Below are 20,693 nucleotides of genomic sequence, written 5' to 3' on the forward strand. Positions count from 1 at the left end.
CGCAAGCAAGAGTACGCCGTCCAGTGGCTAGTGATTATGACGTAACAATGCACGTTTGTACATGACAATGGCCTTGCGCTTCGGATACATAGCCCGCAAACAGATCGAGAAATTTGGCGGAAAGTTACGTGGAAAGTTTGCGGTCACACTGGCAAAACTTCGAGTTAAACTTCTCGATCTTTTGCCAGTCTGACAAAGTCGATAAAAAGGGTCCAGAGCTCGACGAAATCATGTGTGCACGGGCGCTGTGTGTAGGCTGTATGGCGGCTGTGCGGAGGGCTCACATTAGTTCTTTTAACATGTTTGCGGCGTTTTTTTTTTCTTGCTGTTGAATTTCTAGATTACTTTATTAAACCTAGAATTACATATGCACCGTAAATAAATCAAGTTTCTTCATTGATAACCCACTTTTGGTATAAACATACTTCTATACGCAGATATACAACATTTACTCTCACATACACACTCTTACACAAACGAATTCCGCTCACTTCCAGGCTAGTATATTGTCATTATTTTTCATTTTTTGAACTGTTTAGTGTAAAGAAGTGAAGGAGACATTGTCGAAGCGAACCGCTAATTTTTCAACTGTTCTATGTTATTTTCTCACATTCAGGTTTCGTAGGAGCCTATATCTTTCTCACAAGGCCTGATCACGACATAATGTAGAAGTAAAAATACAAAACGCAAAAAACAAACTACAGCTAGATGTATCGGCAGACATCAGTAGGCTCTTGCAAAATATTTCATTACATTGTTCAAAGATTTAGGAGTGATCCCTGAGGTCACTCCAAAATGAGTGAAAATGAACATTTTCACTCAAAATTCACTCCAATTTCACTCTAAATTCACTCTTTTTTGTATTCACTCCTTTAAGAGTGAATATTTTCACTCGATTTTTTTTTAAAGAGAGAGTATGTAGCACAGGAGTGTAGGAACATTAGTAGAGCATTTTGTGATACCCCTATACAAGTTGTATATATATATATATAACATTTTCGTGTAATTAATGATTTGTTTAACCCCTAATTTGGGGGGAAATGGGACATCAAGCGCTGAGAAATGAGACAACCTGGAGAGAAATTAGATAACCATCATGACCAAAGTAGGATTTACATGTGCTGCGGGGAGAAATGTAACACTATGCCCTATTAAATTTCTCCCAGTGATAACAAAAACAGTAAAAGATCCCTGCCAATTTTTCATACCTGCATGTCTGTTATCAAGCAATTTTATTTCCAGAAGTTTCCACTCTTATTTAAATACCTATTAACATAGTATAGGACCTACGAGATCTAAGTTTGATATTTTACTGACAAGATACCTGTAGAGCTGTATGGTAGTCAATATGTCCTTTTTCAGGTGTACCGAGGCTCATACTGATATAATTGGATTGTTGACTTGCCGACTATTTTTCAACTTATATACATGAGTTTCAAGGCACGAAAAGCGCGTATTGCTAGAAAGGTGTCAGAAACATGAAGGAAAATAAAATCTCTGTCACTTTTACCTCGTCATCTTGCATTTCTACGACTAAATTTTTATCAATGACATTTTCATCTCTGGCATTTTGACCACTGACATTTCGACCACTGACAACTTTACCTCTGACATTTGTACCACTGTCTTAATTATTTACCTCTGCCATTTTTACCTCTGACATTTTCACCTCTGCCATTTTTACCTCTGCCATTTTTACCACTGCCATTTTTATCTATGCCATTATTGCACCCAATTGAACATACCTCCTTGATCATACCATATACCTCCCGTGTTACCAGTGTGTGCGCGATTGATGAGGAAGTGGGGGTGGGGTGCGCGATATGACGCGTGCATGAACAATCGAAAATGAGAGAGTTGTTGGATCCACATAGCGTGCACTCCATATAAGGAAAAATTGACCTATCAAAATGGCGGTGGTAGCAAGTTTTGGTGGCTGCGTATTTCCTGGGTGAACACGCATTCCACTATGTTTTAGTTCGGTGACCACAGTGGGCTGCGTAAAACGACAGCTTGGGAATTTCCCACCACCACAGCTACACACCCGTCGTTCCTGAGACAGTTGGTGAGTGAGTGTCGAAATCACACTTGGAGAATTAAAGGCAAAATGACATTGGAAGATTTAATTTTCATGTTATGTAATTATATAGAATAGAACCCCGACTGTGATGGAGTTCATCTTGCATGATCATCTCATCAGACAAGCAAGCTCACTCGGCCCCGCCATCTTCCCAGTCCCACCTGCGTTAATTCATGTCATCAGCGATATTTACCGCATTGCCATTAGATTTGCTACTTTTTGTGAAAACAAACAATGAAACTTAAACCGTATGTTCGTGTAGTAGCAGTAACAAGTTAGGCCGATGTTGTGCAAACGGTGTAGGCTGTACCTGTAACTTTGCCATTGACGTAAAATACTAGTAAATTTACTAAGTAGACAATAGTCGAGTCTACATCATCATGATCATGTTATTGTTAGTCTATAATGATAGTAGAAACCTAGTTACTAGTAGCATGCTTGGGTGACCCGCACCTCGTCATAGTTAATCATAATGTTCATGCATGTTACATTGTACTTCACTGAAATTCTGTGAAATCCCACTCACATATGGGAAAATTGCTGAAGATTCAAATGGAATCACAAGTTCAATGATCGATGCCGGAAATTTGCAGTTCTATCGTCGTCAAACGCAAACGATGCGGAATCCATGTGCGCTCAGGAAGGGAACCGCATCTCGCCACCCCACTCTCCCAGAGACATGTGCGGGTGACCATGATGATACTGATAACACATATTCCTTACATAAATGTAAGATTTTCAAGAAAAACTGTTTGGTTTTCACCTCAGTTTGCTTGGTTGTGGTAACCCTGCGCTGCAAGGCAGCAAAGTTTCAAGCGTACTGAACACAGTCCCGGGCGTAAATTTTTGTTCAGTGCGCTTGTAGCAATTTTACGCAGGGTGACGATATTCGGGCCCCTGACGAGGTGCGGGTACCTCACTATAGAGTCTAGTACTCTGTATCATAGACATGGACACAAGGTAAAAATAACAAAACAAAAACACACACACACACACACACACACACACACACAATTCCTCTCCCTCTTTCTCATTCTGTCTGTCTAAAATCTACTTACCCAGGCCCCACAAGCCATCTATAATTTGACCGCCTGCTACATGCAGAAACATATGTTTTTGTGCACAGTCAAACCTTGGCATGGGAGGTCGAACCTTGGATTTTTGGCGTTAGTGTCCATACTACTTTACTTGTCCTAGACTAGCCAGACACAAATTAAAGAATTGTGTGAGTTATGCAACTTGTGAAGAAAAGCAAAAAATAAGTAGTAAAAATTAGTAACATAGTTATTTTACATATCATTGGTAGGTACATATGTCAATGTACATATAGATCAAGTGTATTTTAATTCACTGCAAGTTAAAGCAAGCTGCCACAATGCTGTCCAAAATTTGGCTGCCTGCTACATGTACATGTAGGCACAGGTATATTTTTCGCTCATGGTCGAACCTTGGTGCAGAGATGCCATATGAATAGCCTTTCACAGTTTTACCAAACGCTTATGACCGTATAGTGTAGATTGATTGACTGACTCATTATTTGGCTGGGTTACAATGGACAGATTGTATTGAATATACATACCAAAGTGGAAAGACTTCCTTATGTCCCTCCCCCCCTTATTTACTTTGGCATATTTGTAACCAGTTTACACTACCCTACCATTACATAGCCATGCATGATGCTGTCCCTACCACTTGCCAAATGTGTGCATGCATTCATGCGTAAGCTAATATTACTATTTATGGGTAAGATACATGTACAGTAGTGTAGAATGGTAATGCAGAATCAGGGGGGGGGGGAGGACATATCTTGGGGAAAAAAAAAACAGAAAAAAGTGCCAAGTTCAGTGGCAGATCCAGGGGGTAGTGCACCAAGCACCTCCCTTTATTTTTTGTTTACAACAAAAATAGAAATTTAAAAAATGGGGGGCACAACCCCCCCGCCTTTAATTTTGTAAAGGTGCCCCCTCTTTACGGAATTCCTGGATCTGCCCCTGAAGTTGTGAGTAATATCCCAATAATGATGTGTAAGTCACTCTTTCATTTGTAACATTCTCTTTTTTTTTAATGAATTTTGTGACAAAGGAAACATGTGTGTAAGATGTATTTAGGAATATTGTTCCAAGATTAACAATTTTCTATCTGCTGTTCAGTAGTGTTAACTTTTTTTTTTTGGGGGGGGGGGCAATCATAGCAGAGATTGATGGTTAACGTGAAGATAAAAATGATGTAATTATTTTGGATTCCAAACTGTTTACATATGAGCCTGAGTTGCACACATAATGTTTTTATATGAGTGAATATAGTTGATTGTATGTAATAGTTATTTCTCTGTTGCATAAAATGTTGGATGAGGCACACTTTCACAATGAATGTTCCTGGTACTGTGCCTGAAAGGGCGAGGCACACTTTCACAATGAATGTTACTGGTACTGTGCCTGAAAGGGCAGTGCTGGGGATGTGTAACCATGTACTGTTACCAATCCCTTCATTGACCTGCCTTTCTTTCTGTTAGCTGTCCATGTAAGGATCTTGGTCTTTTTTTCTGTCAACTTGAGTATAACAGCTTCTCTCTCTTTTTTCCCTCTTTTTCTGTATAATTTTGCCTTTGACATCTAGAGATTGAATGTTTTTGGGGGTTTTGGGTTTTTTTTTTGTTTTTTTTGTTTGTTTTTTTAAGTATGTTATCAGGTGTTAACCTGTCTGGCAAGAATGCAGCCCAGCGAAAAGTCATTCATAGGATTATACTTGTGTCAGATGCATCTCTTAAGCCCCGGTCACACAGCACTCCAGGTCTAAATCACATACAAAAAGTTATGAAAATCTGGTGGACGTGGTCATAAGTGGTAATTTTTTGGTCAATTTTGGTTTGGCCAAGCTTTGTACGGGGTATGGCCGTTGGCGGCTGTTCCACTGCTTAAGCACTGCCTAAGCACGGCTAACCACGTCCAGCCACATGTGTGTACGCGGAAAAATCCATTTGTCAGTGATAAGTCGCTAAACACACGCTATTTTCCGTGATCCTAATGCGTATCACGCGTCAGATGACCGTGCTCTGCCCATGACAGACGGCTAAGCTTTCGCGTCTTACCGCGTCTCCCCAAGTTTTAATCACTGCCGGAACACGGATTATCACGTGTGTTTCTCGTGTGTTGCACGTCTTTACCCCGTGTGCCGCCCGTGGTTGTCCGCGGAATAAAATTTTGAGCAGTTCAAAACTTTTTACAGCGTCCGACGCCATTCCGATTTTTCCCCGCGTCCTGCCACATCTATAAATCGACCGTAGCTCGTCTTAAACTCGACATCAACGCGAACAACATCGTCTGCATCACAGGAGACCACTTTTTGACGTGTTTTGGCCGTGATTAAGCTGTAAAGCGCTGTGTGACCGGGGTTTAATGCTCAAGGCCATATGGTTATCCTGTTGTATACAGGAACCCTAATGGGTCTTTTACAAAGACTAGTGGAGTTTTAGAATCAGTCTATCTGCCATTAGACATAGTGTTTTATATTTAATCATTCTTTAAAGGTGAGGAAGGCATGCTAAACTAAAACATTTTTGCATTTATATTAGCACGGCGTTGTAGTACAGTAGTCTCCACATAATGGAATGCATCGAGGTAGACATGTCAATAAAATGAATAGAAAACTTCCAGACAGACCTAATCTACATTAAAGGACAAGTCCACCTTCATATACATAAGGATTCAGAGAATGCAGCAATATAGATATTAGTAGAACACATCAGTGAAAGTTTGAGGAAAATTGGACAATCCGTTCAAAAATTACGAATATTTTAAATATCTGCGCAGTCACTGCTGGAAGAGAAGACTACCACAGTATATGATGTCACATGCGTACAACTATATAAGGAAAATAAAAAAAGAATTTCACAAAACTTTACTTTTTGAATAAAGTGCACAGTTCTTCGACTTGCTACTGACGTATGTTAAGGGTAATATTATTCCCCCTGCCTTCTGAAAGAGAGAAGTCGAGTGTTCTTTTGTTATGGGAGAAAAATGGAAATATGTTGAATTTTCTTTATTCTTTCTTTATATCGTTGTACTCATGTGACATCACAAGCTATAGCAGTCTTTTCATCCAGCCGTGACTGAGCAGAAACTTCAAAAATTCATAACTCTTTAACGGATTGTCCGATTTTGCTCAAACTCTCACTGTTGTGTTCTACCAATATTGCTGCATTCACTCAACCCACATGTCTATGAAGGTGAACTTGTCCTTTAATACTTTCCTGCAGAAAACCTATATAAAATGGTTGCAGGGCTCGACCGTAGCAGTGGCCCAGATGCCATTGGCCACCTAAAATCGCAGCGGGCCACCTAAAACCGCCGATGAGGCAGCCCTGCTGGCCACCTAACGTTCTCGCCAAGGGGTTCACCCAAATTTTGCAGTCAATTTTGCACCTTGAGGATGTTTTCAAGTTCATTATTTCCCAAGAAATATCATTTTGAGGCATCCTTTGAACGTAATTTCAATAGCTGTCTCTCAAGGAACACAATAATCTGAGCATGCAGTGAGCGACACGAGCCTCCAAAGCGTGACCACCTCCTTGCATAGGCATAGTAGGATCCCTATATATCTATAGACTAGTGGTGTATACTGAATTCGCTAAGACCCCATTTACGAGCCCGCCTTCATTTCAGTGTAAACGCACAAAAGGCCAAATGCGGGGCCAAAATTGGCCGCGCATTTGGCCACGCTCTGGAGGTGGTCCGAGCCGCGGCCGAGCCTGGCGTTTTCTCAGTGTAAGGCAAACTGGGTCAAATGCGCGGCCAATTTTAGTCTGGCTTCCAAACCCTCTGCTCGTACTATTTCGTTATTCAGAATATTAACCCCCTCAACGTCGAAAACTAGTATAGTTTAAGGTGGTTTTGTCCTGCAAAGGATTTTTCCTTCGGCAAAGGCCTTTGCCCGAATGGCGACTTCGTCGCCACGGAATCCAGTTGGCAAAGGGTCTGAAAACCAGACTATACCAAATTGCGTTTGTTTACAAGCAGAGCGCCACTACAACAAAATATTGAAAGGTTTAAATTAAAAGCGCGGCCGAGCCCGGCATTGTTAACAATAGACAAAATTGCGGGGCTCAGCCCTGCAATTGAGGCTGGGCTCGGGGTCTAAATGGGGTTTAAGGCACCACTATGCAGTGATATGACAAGTGAAGTTATGATAAAATAGATTACTCGTATAAAATGTTGACAATAGAAATAGATAGCAAAAATAGATTTATGGATATTGTCATGGGGAAGTTACGAATATTTACAAATCCATAAAATATCAAAATGGTAATTCACACAACATGACTATATTAACTAGTTAGACTTAATATTAAAAACCTTACATCTGCTTTCACAAAAATGCATACCGGTGTATACAGAATATGGAAGTAATTCCCCTGAAAGACAGGTGGGTATGTGTTATTATAAGTTGCCATTGTTCATTTTCATGGAATAATCTTGCTGAGCTAGACATAACCTTGTTCTTTGAAGTTAAGGAAAAGAACCAAAAAAAAAAAAGGTAAAGCAGAGGTCAGTTCTCAGGGTTTCAGCTTGCCATTCCAAAAACTCATAATGCTAAAGGTTTGTTATTCCGAAGGTGCTGCTATTCTGAAGCAAAGGTGTGATAGTTCGAATATCAATAGATGTTTGTAACTGCGAAAATAAAAAGGGTGCACTCCTTCAGCCAAGAATGAAATGTGTTCATGAACTTTGAATGAAAAAAGCCTGTTATTTTGAAAATAAAGAAGGGTTTGGCAATCTGAAAACATTTAAAGGGATGGTATAGTTTTAGTTGAGATAAGTATTCCGGTTTTAACTTTTTAATGAGATAATTAGAAACCACTTACATGAAATATTAACCGATTGAGGGTGGACTGATTTTGCTGCAACAGGCATTTCCCATACACACTTGCCAACGTATACTCAGAACTTGTCCTTAACGGGTTAAAGAGTGTACAATTATAAGAGAAATCAAAAGTTTATTTGATGGAAATTCACTTGGTTTTTAATGGCTGAGATATCCAAAAACAAAGGAAAATAAAGTGGTCCTAATAAAAGGTGGGACCCACCTGTTTTTAACATACTTTAACACTTGATTGTCTTCCTGAATACCTCACCAGAGAAATTAGTAGCAGTATTCTATCTCTGCCCCTCTAACCTACTGTACCCCTCCCCCCCCAAAAAAAAAAAAATATATATATATATACATATGTATATGTGTGTGTGTGTGTGTGTGTGTACTCAATGAAATAGTATTAAAAAAAACAGTGTGAACACTCCTTAAAAATCTTGCAAATTTGAGCTAACAATGAACAAATCTACAGAAAGTTGATTTACTGAAATTATGTCAAAAGTCAAAATGATAGAATATGGACCTGATTTGAGTTTTTTGTGAACTCAATATTTTAATGCAATTTCTTGTTGTAATCAAATTTCCTTTGCAACCAGTTGCAATGAGTGTGTGGTGGAGGAGAGGGGTATCTGTATGGTGTCATGTCCGTTGTAGAATCCAGATACTGTAAAGTAGTGTTCACTATGTTTCAGCACTGTTTCTTTTTATATTTGAATCGTTATTGAACTAAGCCAGAGTAGGATTCCAAACTGACTCCCTACAAAGTCTTTTTAATGCAAAAGGACCACATGCCAATCATCATATTACACACTGACTTCAACATGGTGATTATTACAATGAAATCTAAGAATCTCTTGTGAAAAAGAGAAAAGTATATACATTTTAAAAAATCCAATTTGATTTAGTTTATAATAGCGACGGACTATCATAATTAAGTTTAGCAATTCATCTAGAACAGTTACATTGATTGCAACTACATATTTTGATGTGAAAATGAGTGATTATAAGATTTTCTCACAAATCTATTGATTTATTTAAGAGGTTAGTAATTCCGTAACTTCAAGCTTCTCCATTAAAAGTGATAATTGCTAAGTTGTAGTAATGTGTAGTCATGTTGTGTGATGAATTAAGTTTGTTTCATTGAATTAAAAAAAAAAAGTAGATGAAGATTTGTGTGCAGGTCAGTTTGAGCCAAGGATGGTTATTATTTCCTTATCCAATTCAGTTGTGACCAATAATGTTATTTTGTGAAGTCTTGAGAAGCGTTAAAAATTCCAGAACTGTACAATTTGATGTGTAGTTTTGATGCTACATATTACATTGTACTTCTACTGTTCGAAGTTTGTAATACCAAGGAGGTTAAAGAGAATGGAGTCACAGCCATCTTTAGATTTCCTTTTGCTGGATGTTTAATGCCACCACTCAAAAATAAAGCACATGTGCCAAACTGGATCTGCCACCCAGACAGGAATTAAGACAATTGACTCATGTATTGTATAATGTGTAATCACCAGCTACTTTCTAGGGATGATATGATTATATGTATTGATGTCTTTTGTGATGGTGATTATTTTTCACTATCCCTGCTACCCTACTAAAAGATATGTGAATGGTATAAAGACATGAAGATGCACGAATAGAAATTGGGCAAAAAAAATTATGAAATGAAAATAAAAATTACACAAATAGGCGATATATCTATCGGTAACGAATAATACTTGTGTTTAATATTCCATATTAGTTTCATTTGTGGGAATTCAGTGGAAAAGTGACAAAACTGCCTTTCCAGGATGGTACAGGTTCAAAAGCTTTCACATGATACAGCCCTGATTTACACTTTTGCACAAATTTCTGGACAGGATTGACTAATTGTTTTATATGCTTTATCATTGAGTGAAATTTCATTTCATTTGATAACTAAACAAGCAAAGTATAGCCAACATTAATGAATTTTCAGATTGCTCAGCAAGATGGCGCATGGAACATTGACCATCAAAGGCACAAATGCACCCATGGAATTCTTTTGTACATGAATAGAAAGTTGACAACTGTTTGAATAATTACAGCTAGGTAGAACTCCAACTCTTAAACCTCCTTGGTAATACTAAAATAGATGAATCTGACTTGAAAAGCACTGTAACTTTTGGCGGCCCAAACTGGGGGGCTTCTAAAGGAGAACAAAAGTGCTTTCAATGGGTTGTGCTATGGGCCAGGTGCGTTTCTTTGTCAGTGCATAAATTATCTTTTGTTAGGCATATTTGAAACCCCCCATTTAAAAATTACCATTAAAAATTACCCAAACCAAATTGGTCTATGCTTGAAATATGCAGTGACATTTCACTGTGAATTGTTTGCAGTGTACATGTTGTAGTTACATTGGGGGAGGGGGGTGTTTTTTATTGAGTCATTGTGTAAATTTGTAAGGAATGGCTTTCAGGATTCATTTGATGTGTTTCTGGCTCACGTCGGTGGATTGCTGACACTTGCTACTCAGGAAGCTCATGTTTCGCAATGCCCTCCTGTTGACATGAAGCTGAATGAACACGAGTGCTTTATCCTGCTGAAGTGCTGAGGAAGGTTTCAATGTATGAATGTGATTTAGATGAACTTGACATGATCTGTCAGGCAAGAATGCTCTTTCTCATCGGGCCAAGGAGACATGGTAGCATTCATATCTGCAAAGTGTGCTCATCCACTAAGCTGCAGCAGAACATTCCACAGACAGGATTTGGGAGAGGCATGATTGCGCAATGACGTGACCAGAGCTGGCATGGCATTTCAGCATAGTCATGGGTCAGCACCTGTGAGCAGCGTTACTTGGCAAATGAGTAAAACTTACAACATGACAAGTGTTTGTGGCATCTGACTGCAGGGGTTATGCTGGCATGGTATTTCCTATTTTCCTTCCTGAAATATCATCTTGAGATGTGTTTGTAAATTGTTCCCATACTCTGGATTCCTGCAGTGGACACATGAGTTGTCATCGGCTGGAAACAAAATGCGTCGGCTGAGAGAGCCTCGCAGTAGCATGCAACGTACACACTGAGCATCAATGATGAACATTAATGATGTACTACCAAGGTGTCATCTTCCGTCTTGGCTGCATCAGTAGTGCCATCGTTTGAGCTTGTATACATTGATTGGATTTGATTATCGGTACCTCAGTTTGTGGGTGTTTTTTTTCCCCTGAAGGAGCTGTGCAATATTTAATGTGAAATCTGGCTTTGAATTACTCTGGTTGATCAATGTTCAAATATCTTCAATTCAAGAGCTGTAGAAACTTCTTAGTGTTGATTTTAAAAGGAGAAGGGGTTATTGGTATGAATTTATGAATAAATTAAATGTTGGTCAAGTTCATAAGTATGCATTTTCATATCTATATTTAGGTTTGTATGAACAAAATAATACCTTTTTTAATTGTATTCATGATTCTCAATTCCCATTTAAATGACCACTAGGCCATACTGTTTTGGCTTCCATGGACCCCGCTGTACTCAGCCCTGCAATTCTGTCCATTTTAGTGCCGGGCTCGGCCCAGGCTTTTAAATCAAACCTTTCAATATTTTGTCGTAGTGGGGCTCTGCTTGTAAACAAACACTATTATTGGGAGGGCGCCAGTCGCAGTTTGGTACCACATTTGGCCCAGTTTGCGTTTACAGTGAGAAAAGGCCAGGCTCGGCCACGGCCGAGTCGCGGCCGAGACTAGTTCCAGAGCTTGGCCAAATGCGCGGCCGATTTTGGTACCGCATTTGGCCTTTTGCGCGTTTACAGTGAAATGATGGCCGGGCTCAGCCGCGGCCGAGCCCGGCCCTTCCACTCACTGTAAACGGGATCCTAGAGTGGGAAGGCTGGCCCTGCTCAGATTTTATATTTGAGAATGGCAGTAACAAAGTAAGCACAGTTTTATCACAGGTTATCTCTATTTTAAAGGGATAGTACAGTATTGGTGGAGATGAGAATTGGGCTTTTAAATTTTTGCGAGATACCAAGAAAACACTAATTATATAGTACAGAGCATAACATTTTAAGAGGAATTCAAAGTTTATTTGATGAAAATCGGGTTTGGAATGACTGAAACATCCAAAAACAAAGTAAAACAAAATAATTGTAATAAAGTGTGGGTCCCACACTTTATTAGAATCGCTCTTTTTTGGATATCTCAGCCATTTCAAAACCAATTTTCATCAAATAAACGTTGAATTCATCATAGAATTACATGCCCTTTCATATTTCATAAGAGGTTTCTCATTATCTCACCAAAAAATGTTAGAAACCTGAAATTAGGTCTCAACCAAAACAGTACGATCCCTTTAAGTACACACAGCCGAAGAATCTTATTACTGGAGTGGACTGTTACCAATGAGCACACTCTTCGATTTACATATATTCACTGACCTGTACTATACATGGATTTCAAATGTACCCCGATGGGCTGTGAATGAATCAGGCCACCCACGAATCTCCACACTACCTGGGCCCCATTTCATAAAAGATGTTAGGATAGCAACTCTTGCTGGAATGGCAACTTCCCATAGCAACAGCCAATCAGGAAGTTGGATTCTTGTCATTACCATGACAATTGCCATTCCAGCAAGAGTTGCTGTCATATCAACTTTTTATGAAATGGGACACTGTGAGATGCCCTGTTTCATAAAGCTGTTCGTAAAGTTACGAACAACTGAGCGACTGGTGATCAGTTCTGATGTGCTGTACTTATCAGAATTTCCATAATTCAGCACAAGACCTGATCACCAGTCGCTCATAGGGTTGTTCGTAACTTTACAAACAGCTTTATGAAACACCCCCGCCTGTGGTGGTCTTTAAGTATAGATCTGGATTTCTTCCTTCTTCTTTCATGGCACTCTTACTCTGATGCTATCAAAAACTTACAGTACCATTGGTACAGGGATATCACAAGCGGAGGAACTGATGTGAGATGCCTGTGTTCAGTTGGGGCTCAGCCACTGAGGGCCAGTTGGGACTGAGCTGTGATGAGGATGCAGGAGGATGTATCGCCGCAGCAACAGAAGTCTCCTTGCCCTCGGACCAGAAAGTCCGCAGCATCAGCTGCGGGTCACAGCACACTTGCGTCCTCCTGCAAGATGGGACTGTTTTCACCTGTGGAGCAAACAACAGCGGGCAGTTGGGTCGCCAAGGAGACCACTTCAAACTGGGTAAGAATTGTTTGACGTTGCCCTTTAAGTTTACATATAAACTACTTCATTGATGTCATGCCTTTATTCACTTGGTGTTGTAAACTAACAGGAGGAACAATTTTCTCTATCAAACACAGATTTTTTGTCCCAAGTACCCCACATTATTAAAACTAGAGAAGCACTCTGAGAGCGCAGACCTCCGCCAAGCATGCAGCTCATTTCCATCACTGATCTTGTTCTTCCATATATACATTGTATATCAGTGATTTCCACCCATACGTACTATAGCATGCTGAAAGTGTTTATAATAGTAGTGTGCTGAAAGTCTCCCGATTTCCCAATATAGAAGCCTTTGTTACGTCATAAACCCTCAGCTGCACAGCGCACCTCACCCCAGCAGAAACTAGAGCACGCACTTTAGTGCACGCATGCAAACCTCAAATACGTGCAGCCTGAACTCCCAAGTTCACTGACCCTCCCTGCCAAAATATCAAAAATCCTTCATAAATTCCCCAAAAATTCTCGGATCACTACCAAAAGTTAATCGTTTGTTACTCGTGTCATTCTCAACCTTCCCTGCAAGTTTCATCCCAAGCCGTTTTCTACTTTTTTAGTTATTTTGCGCACAGACAAACGAATGAACGAACGAACGAACGAACGAATGAACGAACAAACGAACGAACGAACAAACGAACAAATGAACGAACAAACAAACCAATGGTAACGAAAACGTAACCTCCTCCCTTGGCGGAGGTAACAAAAAATGCTTCAACACTCAATCTGCTTGTTTATGTTGGATTGAATTGTTCTACAAGAAATTTGCCTGTCTACTCTGCTATGCCCCATAGAACTGTAATTGCCAAATCACTCTCGTTTTCAAATAATCCTCGAAATTGCATCTGTTTCACAATGATCTTTACTTTGCTCAAATTGATTGCAATGTTCAGAGCTTGCACAGCATAAAAGTGCTGTCATGAAATGTCACGAGTGTTGATATCATTGTTGGTAGTATGATAGTAAAACTATAAGTTAATGTGTAGTAGTAGTAGTAGTAATAGTAGGTAGTAGTAGCAGCAGTAGCAGTAATAGTAGTAGCAGCAGCAATGGTAGCAGTAGCAGCTGCAGTCATAATGGTAGTAGCATCATCATCAGCATCAGTGTCATCATTGTAGTTGCCCATGTTATTTTTGTCCCCGCCGAACGAGTTCGAGCAGGGGACTATGAAACGGGCTCCGTACGTGTGTGTGTCCGTGTGTCCGTCCGTCCGTGTGTCCGTCCGTGTGTCCGTCCGTGTGTCCGTGTGTGCGTCCGTGTGTGATCAAAATCTTCAATTTGCTACTTCTCTGTCATTTATGAGCCAATTTTGATTCTGTTTGCTTTATATGATAGCACTACAAGGGAGCTTTGAAACTTCTACACAGAATTTCAGTCGTGACCTTTGACCTTGACCTTTGACCTATATTGTACATTTTGCTACAAAATGCTACTCCTTCGCCATTTCTAACCCGATTTCGATTCCGTTTGCTTTATATGATGGCACTAGGTGAGGGCTTCAAAACTTCTACACAGAATTTTGACCTTTGCCTTCTTTGACCTTTGACCTTGATTTTTTACCTATATTGTACATTTTGCTACAAAATGCTACTCCTTCGCCATTTCTAACCCGATTTCGATTCCGTTTGCTTTATGTGATGGCACTAGGTGAGGGCTTCAAAACTTCTACACAGAATTTTGACCTTTGCCTTCTTTGACCTTTGACCTTGATTTTTGACCTATATTGTACATTTTGCTACAAAATGCTACTCCTTCGCCATTTCTAACCCGATTTCGATTCCGTTTGCTTTATGTGATGGCACTAGGTGAGGGCTTCAAAACTTCTACCCAGAATTTTGACCTTTGCCTTCTTTGACCTTGATTTTTGACCTATATTGTACATTTTGCTACAAAATGCTACTCCTTCGCCATTTCTAACCCGATTTCGATTCCGTTTGCTTTATGTGATGGCACTAGGTGAGGGCTTCAAAACTTCTACACAGAATTTTGACCTTTGCCTTCTTTGACCTTGATTTTTGACCTGGGGTGGTATTCTGAGGTCGTAATTAAGTCTGTAATTAACTTCGTGATTAAGTCGTGAAGTTAATAGGCCCTTAATCAAGGGCAAAATCGGTATTCTGAGGACGTAATTAAGGTATGATTAAGTCCCCTGTAATTATCTTAGGTCCCTCCCATCTAATTGTTATTCCATCCAATCAGACGCGTTGTTAGAAGCCAAAATGATGATTACACGCGCAAATATGCCCTCCATGCGCGCTCCTCCATGCCCTTTGTAACTACAACCCAAGAGCTCCATGCGCACACTCCGGTATTTGATTACAACCCCTCACCTACGCACGCGAAGATCTCAACCTCTTTGCTCACATAAAATGACAAAATTCCTCGAAGATCGGCTATATTTCTTTTTTTCTCTGAATTCTACGGATACCAAGATAACAAGATTCAACCGCTCCTCGGTTACCGAAGACGGTAAGCATCGTTGTGGCCGAGAAAACACGATGTAATGCGTGATATCGGAGAAGTTAATGACACTCTTTGGTATCATTAAGTTTTCCATTAACTTTCATACTTAATTACACCCTCAGAATACCGATTCGTAATTAACTCTGTGATTAAGTCCTCTCAGAGGTGCACGCGCATTGATACGCGCAAACGCGTAGGTCCTTCCCGCCAAAACGCTTGTTGCTATGGTAGTTAATATACCCCCTACTTAATCATGCTCTCAGAATACCAATTCGGTAATTAAGTGCTAATCAGACACTTAATTAGCTCTCAGAATACGGCCCCTGTATTGTACATTGGCTACAAAATGCTACTCCTTCGCCATTTCTAACCCGATTTCGATTCCGTTTGCTTTATGTGATGGCACTAGGTGAGGGCTTCAAAACTTTACACAGGATTTTGACCTTTGCCTTCTTTGACCTTTGACCTTGATTTTTGACCTGTATTGTACATTGGCTATAAAATGCTACTCCTTCGCCATTTCTAACCCGATTTCGATTCCGTTTTGCTTTATGTGATGGCACTAGGTGAGGGCTTCAAAACTTTTACACAGAATTTTGACCTTTGACATCTTTGACCTTTGACCTTGATTTTTTACCTATATTGCACATTTTGCTACAAAATGCTAGTTTCGGCGGGGACATATATTACGCACCGCGTAATTTCTACTTTTCCTTGTCATTCTTATCATTATTATTAAAAAAAAAGAAAAAAAAACTATGCTTTACAGTCAAGGTAACACAAATGAAGTGAGTGAAGTCAAACAATCTTTTGATTAATCTCTCCCCTCCCAACCCCCCCCCCCCCCCCCCCCCCCCACAATTCATTTTGATGGTTAAAATTGTTGAATGTTTTGTTAGGTGCATCTGTACAGAGGCTAGAAATTGATTCGAGATGCTATTGTGATGCCCAAGTGACGTTCAGTGCGTGGTCAGCGGGCAGGTATTCATTGTGTAATCCACCTTTGAGTATTTTCATCACAGAGTTGATGAGTAATGCCATGAGGATACTGATGTGTTTGTATGGCCAAAAATCATACTGGCTACAATCAGGTGGCTTGTCTTTTTGCAGTCCAGGTACTGGCTGTAGAGACCTTGGTCATCTGCCAAGTGTCCTGTGGAGATGACCACACCCTTGCCGTTTCGGACAAGGGGCAAGTGTTAAGCTGGGGTCACAACGACAGAGGTCAGTGTGGTATGGCCACGGGAGATCAGGACGATAAGCCCAAGCCAAGGTGAGCCTGATGAAAGACTGACTACTCACAAATAGAAGGAATAGATGTGTGTTGCAGCGCACACTATGTGGGAGTGAACTGAGAGTGAGATTTGGATATTTGTGTTACTCCTCCGTTGGATAGTTGGTACATAAGATGGGTTTTAGAGCTTTCAGTAGGGCTGAAACATCACAATTCTTGCGGGCTTGGGAATTTGCATCCTTACTGCATGCATATTCTAATTCATATGCCGTGATGAAAGGTGTACATTTGTAGTTGTAGATGGGTCGTAGGTGTGGAAATGATGAGCTATTAAAGTAGAGAATTTACTATAATAGCACAGAAATAATCAACCTAGTGAGTTACCTGGAAAAATAATGCAAAAACTGTTGCTCTTTAGTAGCAATATCTCACAGTGAGTGTCATAACCTTTGTGAATTTTGAAATATCCCTCTTTGACCATTCAAATAGTAGTGGTCTTTCAGCCGTTGATACCATGTTATCATTACTTTGATTAAATGGACAATTGAAGAGCAAACATCTAGAAGCTTCTAGATGTTCTAACAGCATGCTTGTTTCACACACAGAATTATGAAGTCTCTGGGGTCCTACCACGTTGTACAGGTGTCTTGTGGATCAAGGCATTCTTTGGCTCTCACCAGAGGTACGCTCATTATCTCACAGTCGGGGCACTGTCACTCAAAAGCTGAAATAGACCACAAAATATCACTATGACACAAGGCATTACCCCCACCCACAATTTTTCGGTTTTCATCAAACACAACCTTCCTCACCAATAGACATCTTCATGTACCATCATTGCTCTTTATTTGTTTACTGTCCTATTTTTTCGTAAAGTAAAATTCAACCGAACCTAAAGTCACTGCCTGCCTCATGCTTATCAGGTATAATGCTGTTTGCCAAAGAGAATTCCATCTTTTTTTTGTTTGTCTGTTTGTTTGTTTGTTTGTTGTTGTTGTTGTTGTTGTGGGGGGGGGGGGGGGTGATACATGTATCAGGCCTCCTTCAAAAGTGCTGTCTCATGCTTGCATATTTTCTAGAGGAAAATTCAGAGGCTTGGCTGAAAGTGTTATTTCATGATTGTCCAGTCTGACAAGTATATTTGTTTTATCAACATTGAATCAGTTCGTCTGTCCCTTTAATACTGTGCTTTGTTTGCTATTAGGTGTGTCGCCTGGAGTGCCGTCTTTCTCAAATGGTGTCAATGTCTTGAATAAAACTGTTATGGTTTAATACCTTATTCCCGGATCTCTGTTGTGAATGGCCTTTATGAAGGACTAGGCCATTGCAATGTCCAGGGTTGTTGTATGGCCTACACTAAAGTTGAGTACCAGGTATAGGGGAAATAAATTTCATACTTACAAAGAAGCTTGTCAGATTTTAGCCGTGTAAGTGAACCCATCAAGGTAAATATTTCATGGGATGAGGCATTGTGTCATATTACAGTTTGATGTGCTAGATTGTGAAAATTGTGTGTAAATCAACCTGCCATACGGCAATCACATTTTGCCCTCAACAATGATATGGAATCAGCTTGAAAAGAGGACCAACTTAAGAGAAACAGTTTGCTGTCCATGTATTGCCCACAGCTAGTCTTGTAATCTGTGATGTAGTCCTAGATTTAGTGGGTTTGTTTGTTTGTTTTAGGGTTTTTTTTTAAATACATATGTAACCCTGCATCACAAAGACAACAAAAAGTCGCCAGACATGGATTTTTAGTTAAGGGCAGATTCTGAAAGAGCAGAATCTAAGCTTTAAAATGATGTATTACTTGATTCAAATGGACTCTTCTAACCTACCTAAATATTGGAAATAAAGCACCTGCTTTGGAAGAGTGTAAACTAAGAAAAGAGGCTCTGAAGTACATTACAGCATCTGTTCAAGCGCTCAATCTTTACCAAGCTGTGCTAGCTGCGCAATGAATGAGACAAAAAACAGGATGTAAGCCACCAGGGCAACAACAATGAAGGGATTACTAGATTAAGCTGAAATTGAGCATGCTCAATTAACACATTCTGTCCGTAATTAATGCCAACTTTCAAGGCAGTAGCATTATTCTTTCAAAAGTTATTAGAGTTGAAAGTGAAGAGTGTGCAAATGATTTTCATGAAATGAAAATGGGCCTCTAAGATATACCTCATTACACTGCGGTACCAAAAAAAAAGAATGGTTGTAGAAAAATGCTGAAAACACACTTTTCAATTCATTTTATGATCCCAAACTTAGGAATGATGAAGAGAAAAAGTTATTCTTTCAGAAAATATGAAAACTCAAGATTGACTTGGTTGACCGGTTTCGCCTGTTTTTAAACCTCACGTAAAATCAAAGGGTGTGACTTTTTGTTTTTTTTGTGATGCATTGTCACAGTATATGTATGAATTATAATTTCAATGTTTTGTTTTGTTTTATTTTGGACACTTGTTTGTTTTTTAGGTTGTTGTTTTTTTCATTTTGTTAAGCATAATGTGCTTGTATTCATGTCCAGTTTAATTTCTGTGATTATTTAAAGATGGCAGAGTCTTCTCCTGGGGTGATAACTCTGTCGGTCAGCTGGGCATTGGGTCAACCACACCGCTCTTCAGTGACTGCCCCCTGGTCATACGTAAGCTACGAGGGCTCCCCATCACTCAGCTATCATGCGGTGGCTCGCATTCATTCGCTCTGACCATCTCGGGAGCACCCTTTGGCTGGGGGAAGAATGACTGCGGTCAGCTTGGGATCGGGGCCCCTCTCAGTAAGTTTGTCAGGCTGCTTGAAATGGAGAGGATAGCATACCCAAACGCAAGTAGTGGATAGGCATGTAAATTTTTGACACAATCACATGTTTTGCAGTTTTTCTTGAGGACACAAAGTAGGTGAAATGGGTTGTCTTGTCAACTTTTAGTTTCCATTTTTTTTTCTGAAAGAGCAATATCAGTTTTTTTTCTGTACAGTTCTATAGTTTGGGATCATACAGCGAATAGAAAATTGTATTTTTCAGCGCTTTTTCTAGAATGCTCTTTTTTTTGGGGGGGGGGTCTGTGTAGGCATGCCTAAGAGGTTCTTTTTCATTTCTTGAAAGCCATTTACACACTCTCACTTTAAACTCTAATAACCTTTAAAAAGATCATGCTATTGCATTGAAAGTTGGTGTTTGTCATGAATAGAATGTGCTTAATTAGGGTGCCAAATATAAGCCTAGTTTGACAATCTCTTCATAGGAACTGCTATGGAGTTTTCTATTCTTCTGTTGTTAATGTTGTTTTGGTCAGGCATCCCTCATATGAAAACTCATTAGGCGCGGTCAGACTGGCAAAAGATCGCGAAGTTTGAGATCACGATCTTTAAGATCTCGAAGTTTTGCCAGTGTGACCGCAAACTTCCTGCGAAACTTCTCACGAAACTTCTCAATCTGTTTGCGGGCAGTGTCTCCTAAGCGCGAGGCCATTGTCATGTACAGATATGCATTAATACATCACAATCACTAGCCATCGGACGGCGCACTCTTTCTTGCCCGTACGAATGGCCCAAACTTCGCGATCTTAAACTTCTCGATCTTTTGCCAGTCTGACTGCACCTATTGAAATGTAATATTTGTCAATGATTATCAGTGTCCTTCATCTGAAAATAAAAAACTTGCATTCTTTTCACCTCCATTGCACTCTTCTTCAGATGTCCTTTCCCCACAAATACTGAAAAGTCTCCTGTCCCAGCGGGTGAAGTACATCGCCTGCGGACAAGACCACACAGCCATGCTTATAGCGGTATGTATGATCAAGTGTTTGATATAGATGTTCCTGTGTACAGTATAAAAGGTAACCAA

At 39.9% G+C, this 20,693-nt stretch overlaps 1 protein-coding gene across 1 annotated transcript in view; it reads left to right on the forward strand.

Annotated features, from left to right (window-relative positions):
- The first annotated feature begins 12,857 nt into the window (after positions 1-12,857).
- The window catches only part of LOC139711294 (probable E3 ubiquitin-protein ligase HERC4), a 32,685-nt gene continuing 24,849 nt past the window's right edge, over positions 12,858-20,693 (forward strand). Inside the window, exons 1-5 of the mRNA XM_071623199.1 lie at positions 12,858-13,119; positions 16,729-16,891; positions 17,458-17,534; positions 19,401-19,625; positions 20,543-20,634. Of these exons, the coding sequence (XP_071479300.1) occupies positions 12,882-13,119; positions 16,729-16,891; positions 17,458-17,534; positions 19,401-19,625; positions 20,543-20,634 (795 nt within the window). The 5' untranslated portion in view covers positions 12,858-12,881. The remainder of the gene's footprint in view (positions 13,120-16,728; positions 16,892-17,457; positions 17,535-19,400; positions 19,626-20,542; positions 20,635-20,693) is intronic.

Source organism: Diadema antillarum, unplaced genomic scaffold, assembly GCF_040938485.1.
Source record: "Diadema antillarum isolate AM-2024a unplaced genomic scaffold, OU_Dant_1.0 seq00001638_RagTag, whole genome shotgun sequence".
Taxonomy (NCBI): domain Eukaryota; kingdom Metazoa; phylum Echinodermata; class Echinoidea; order Diadematoida; family Diadematidae; genus Diadema; species Diadema antillarum.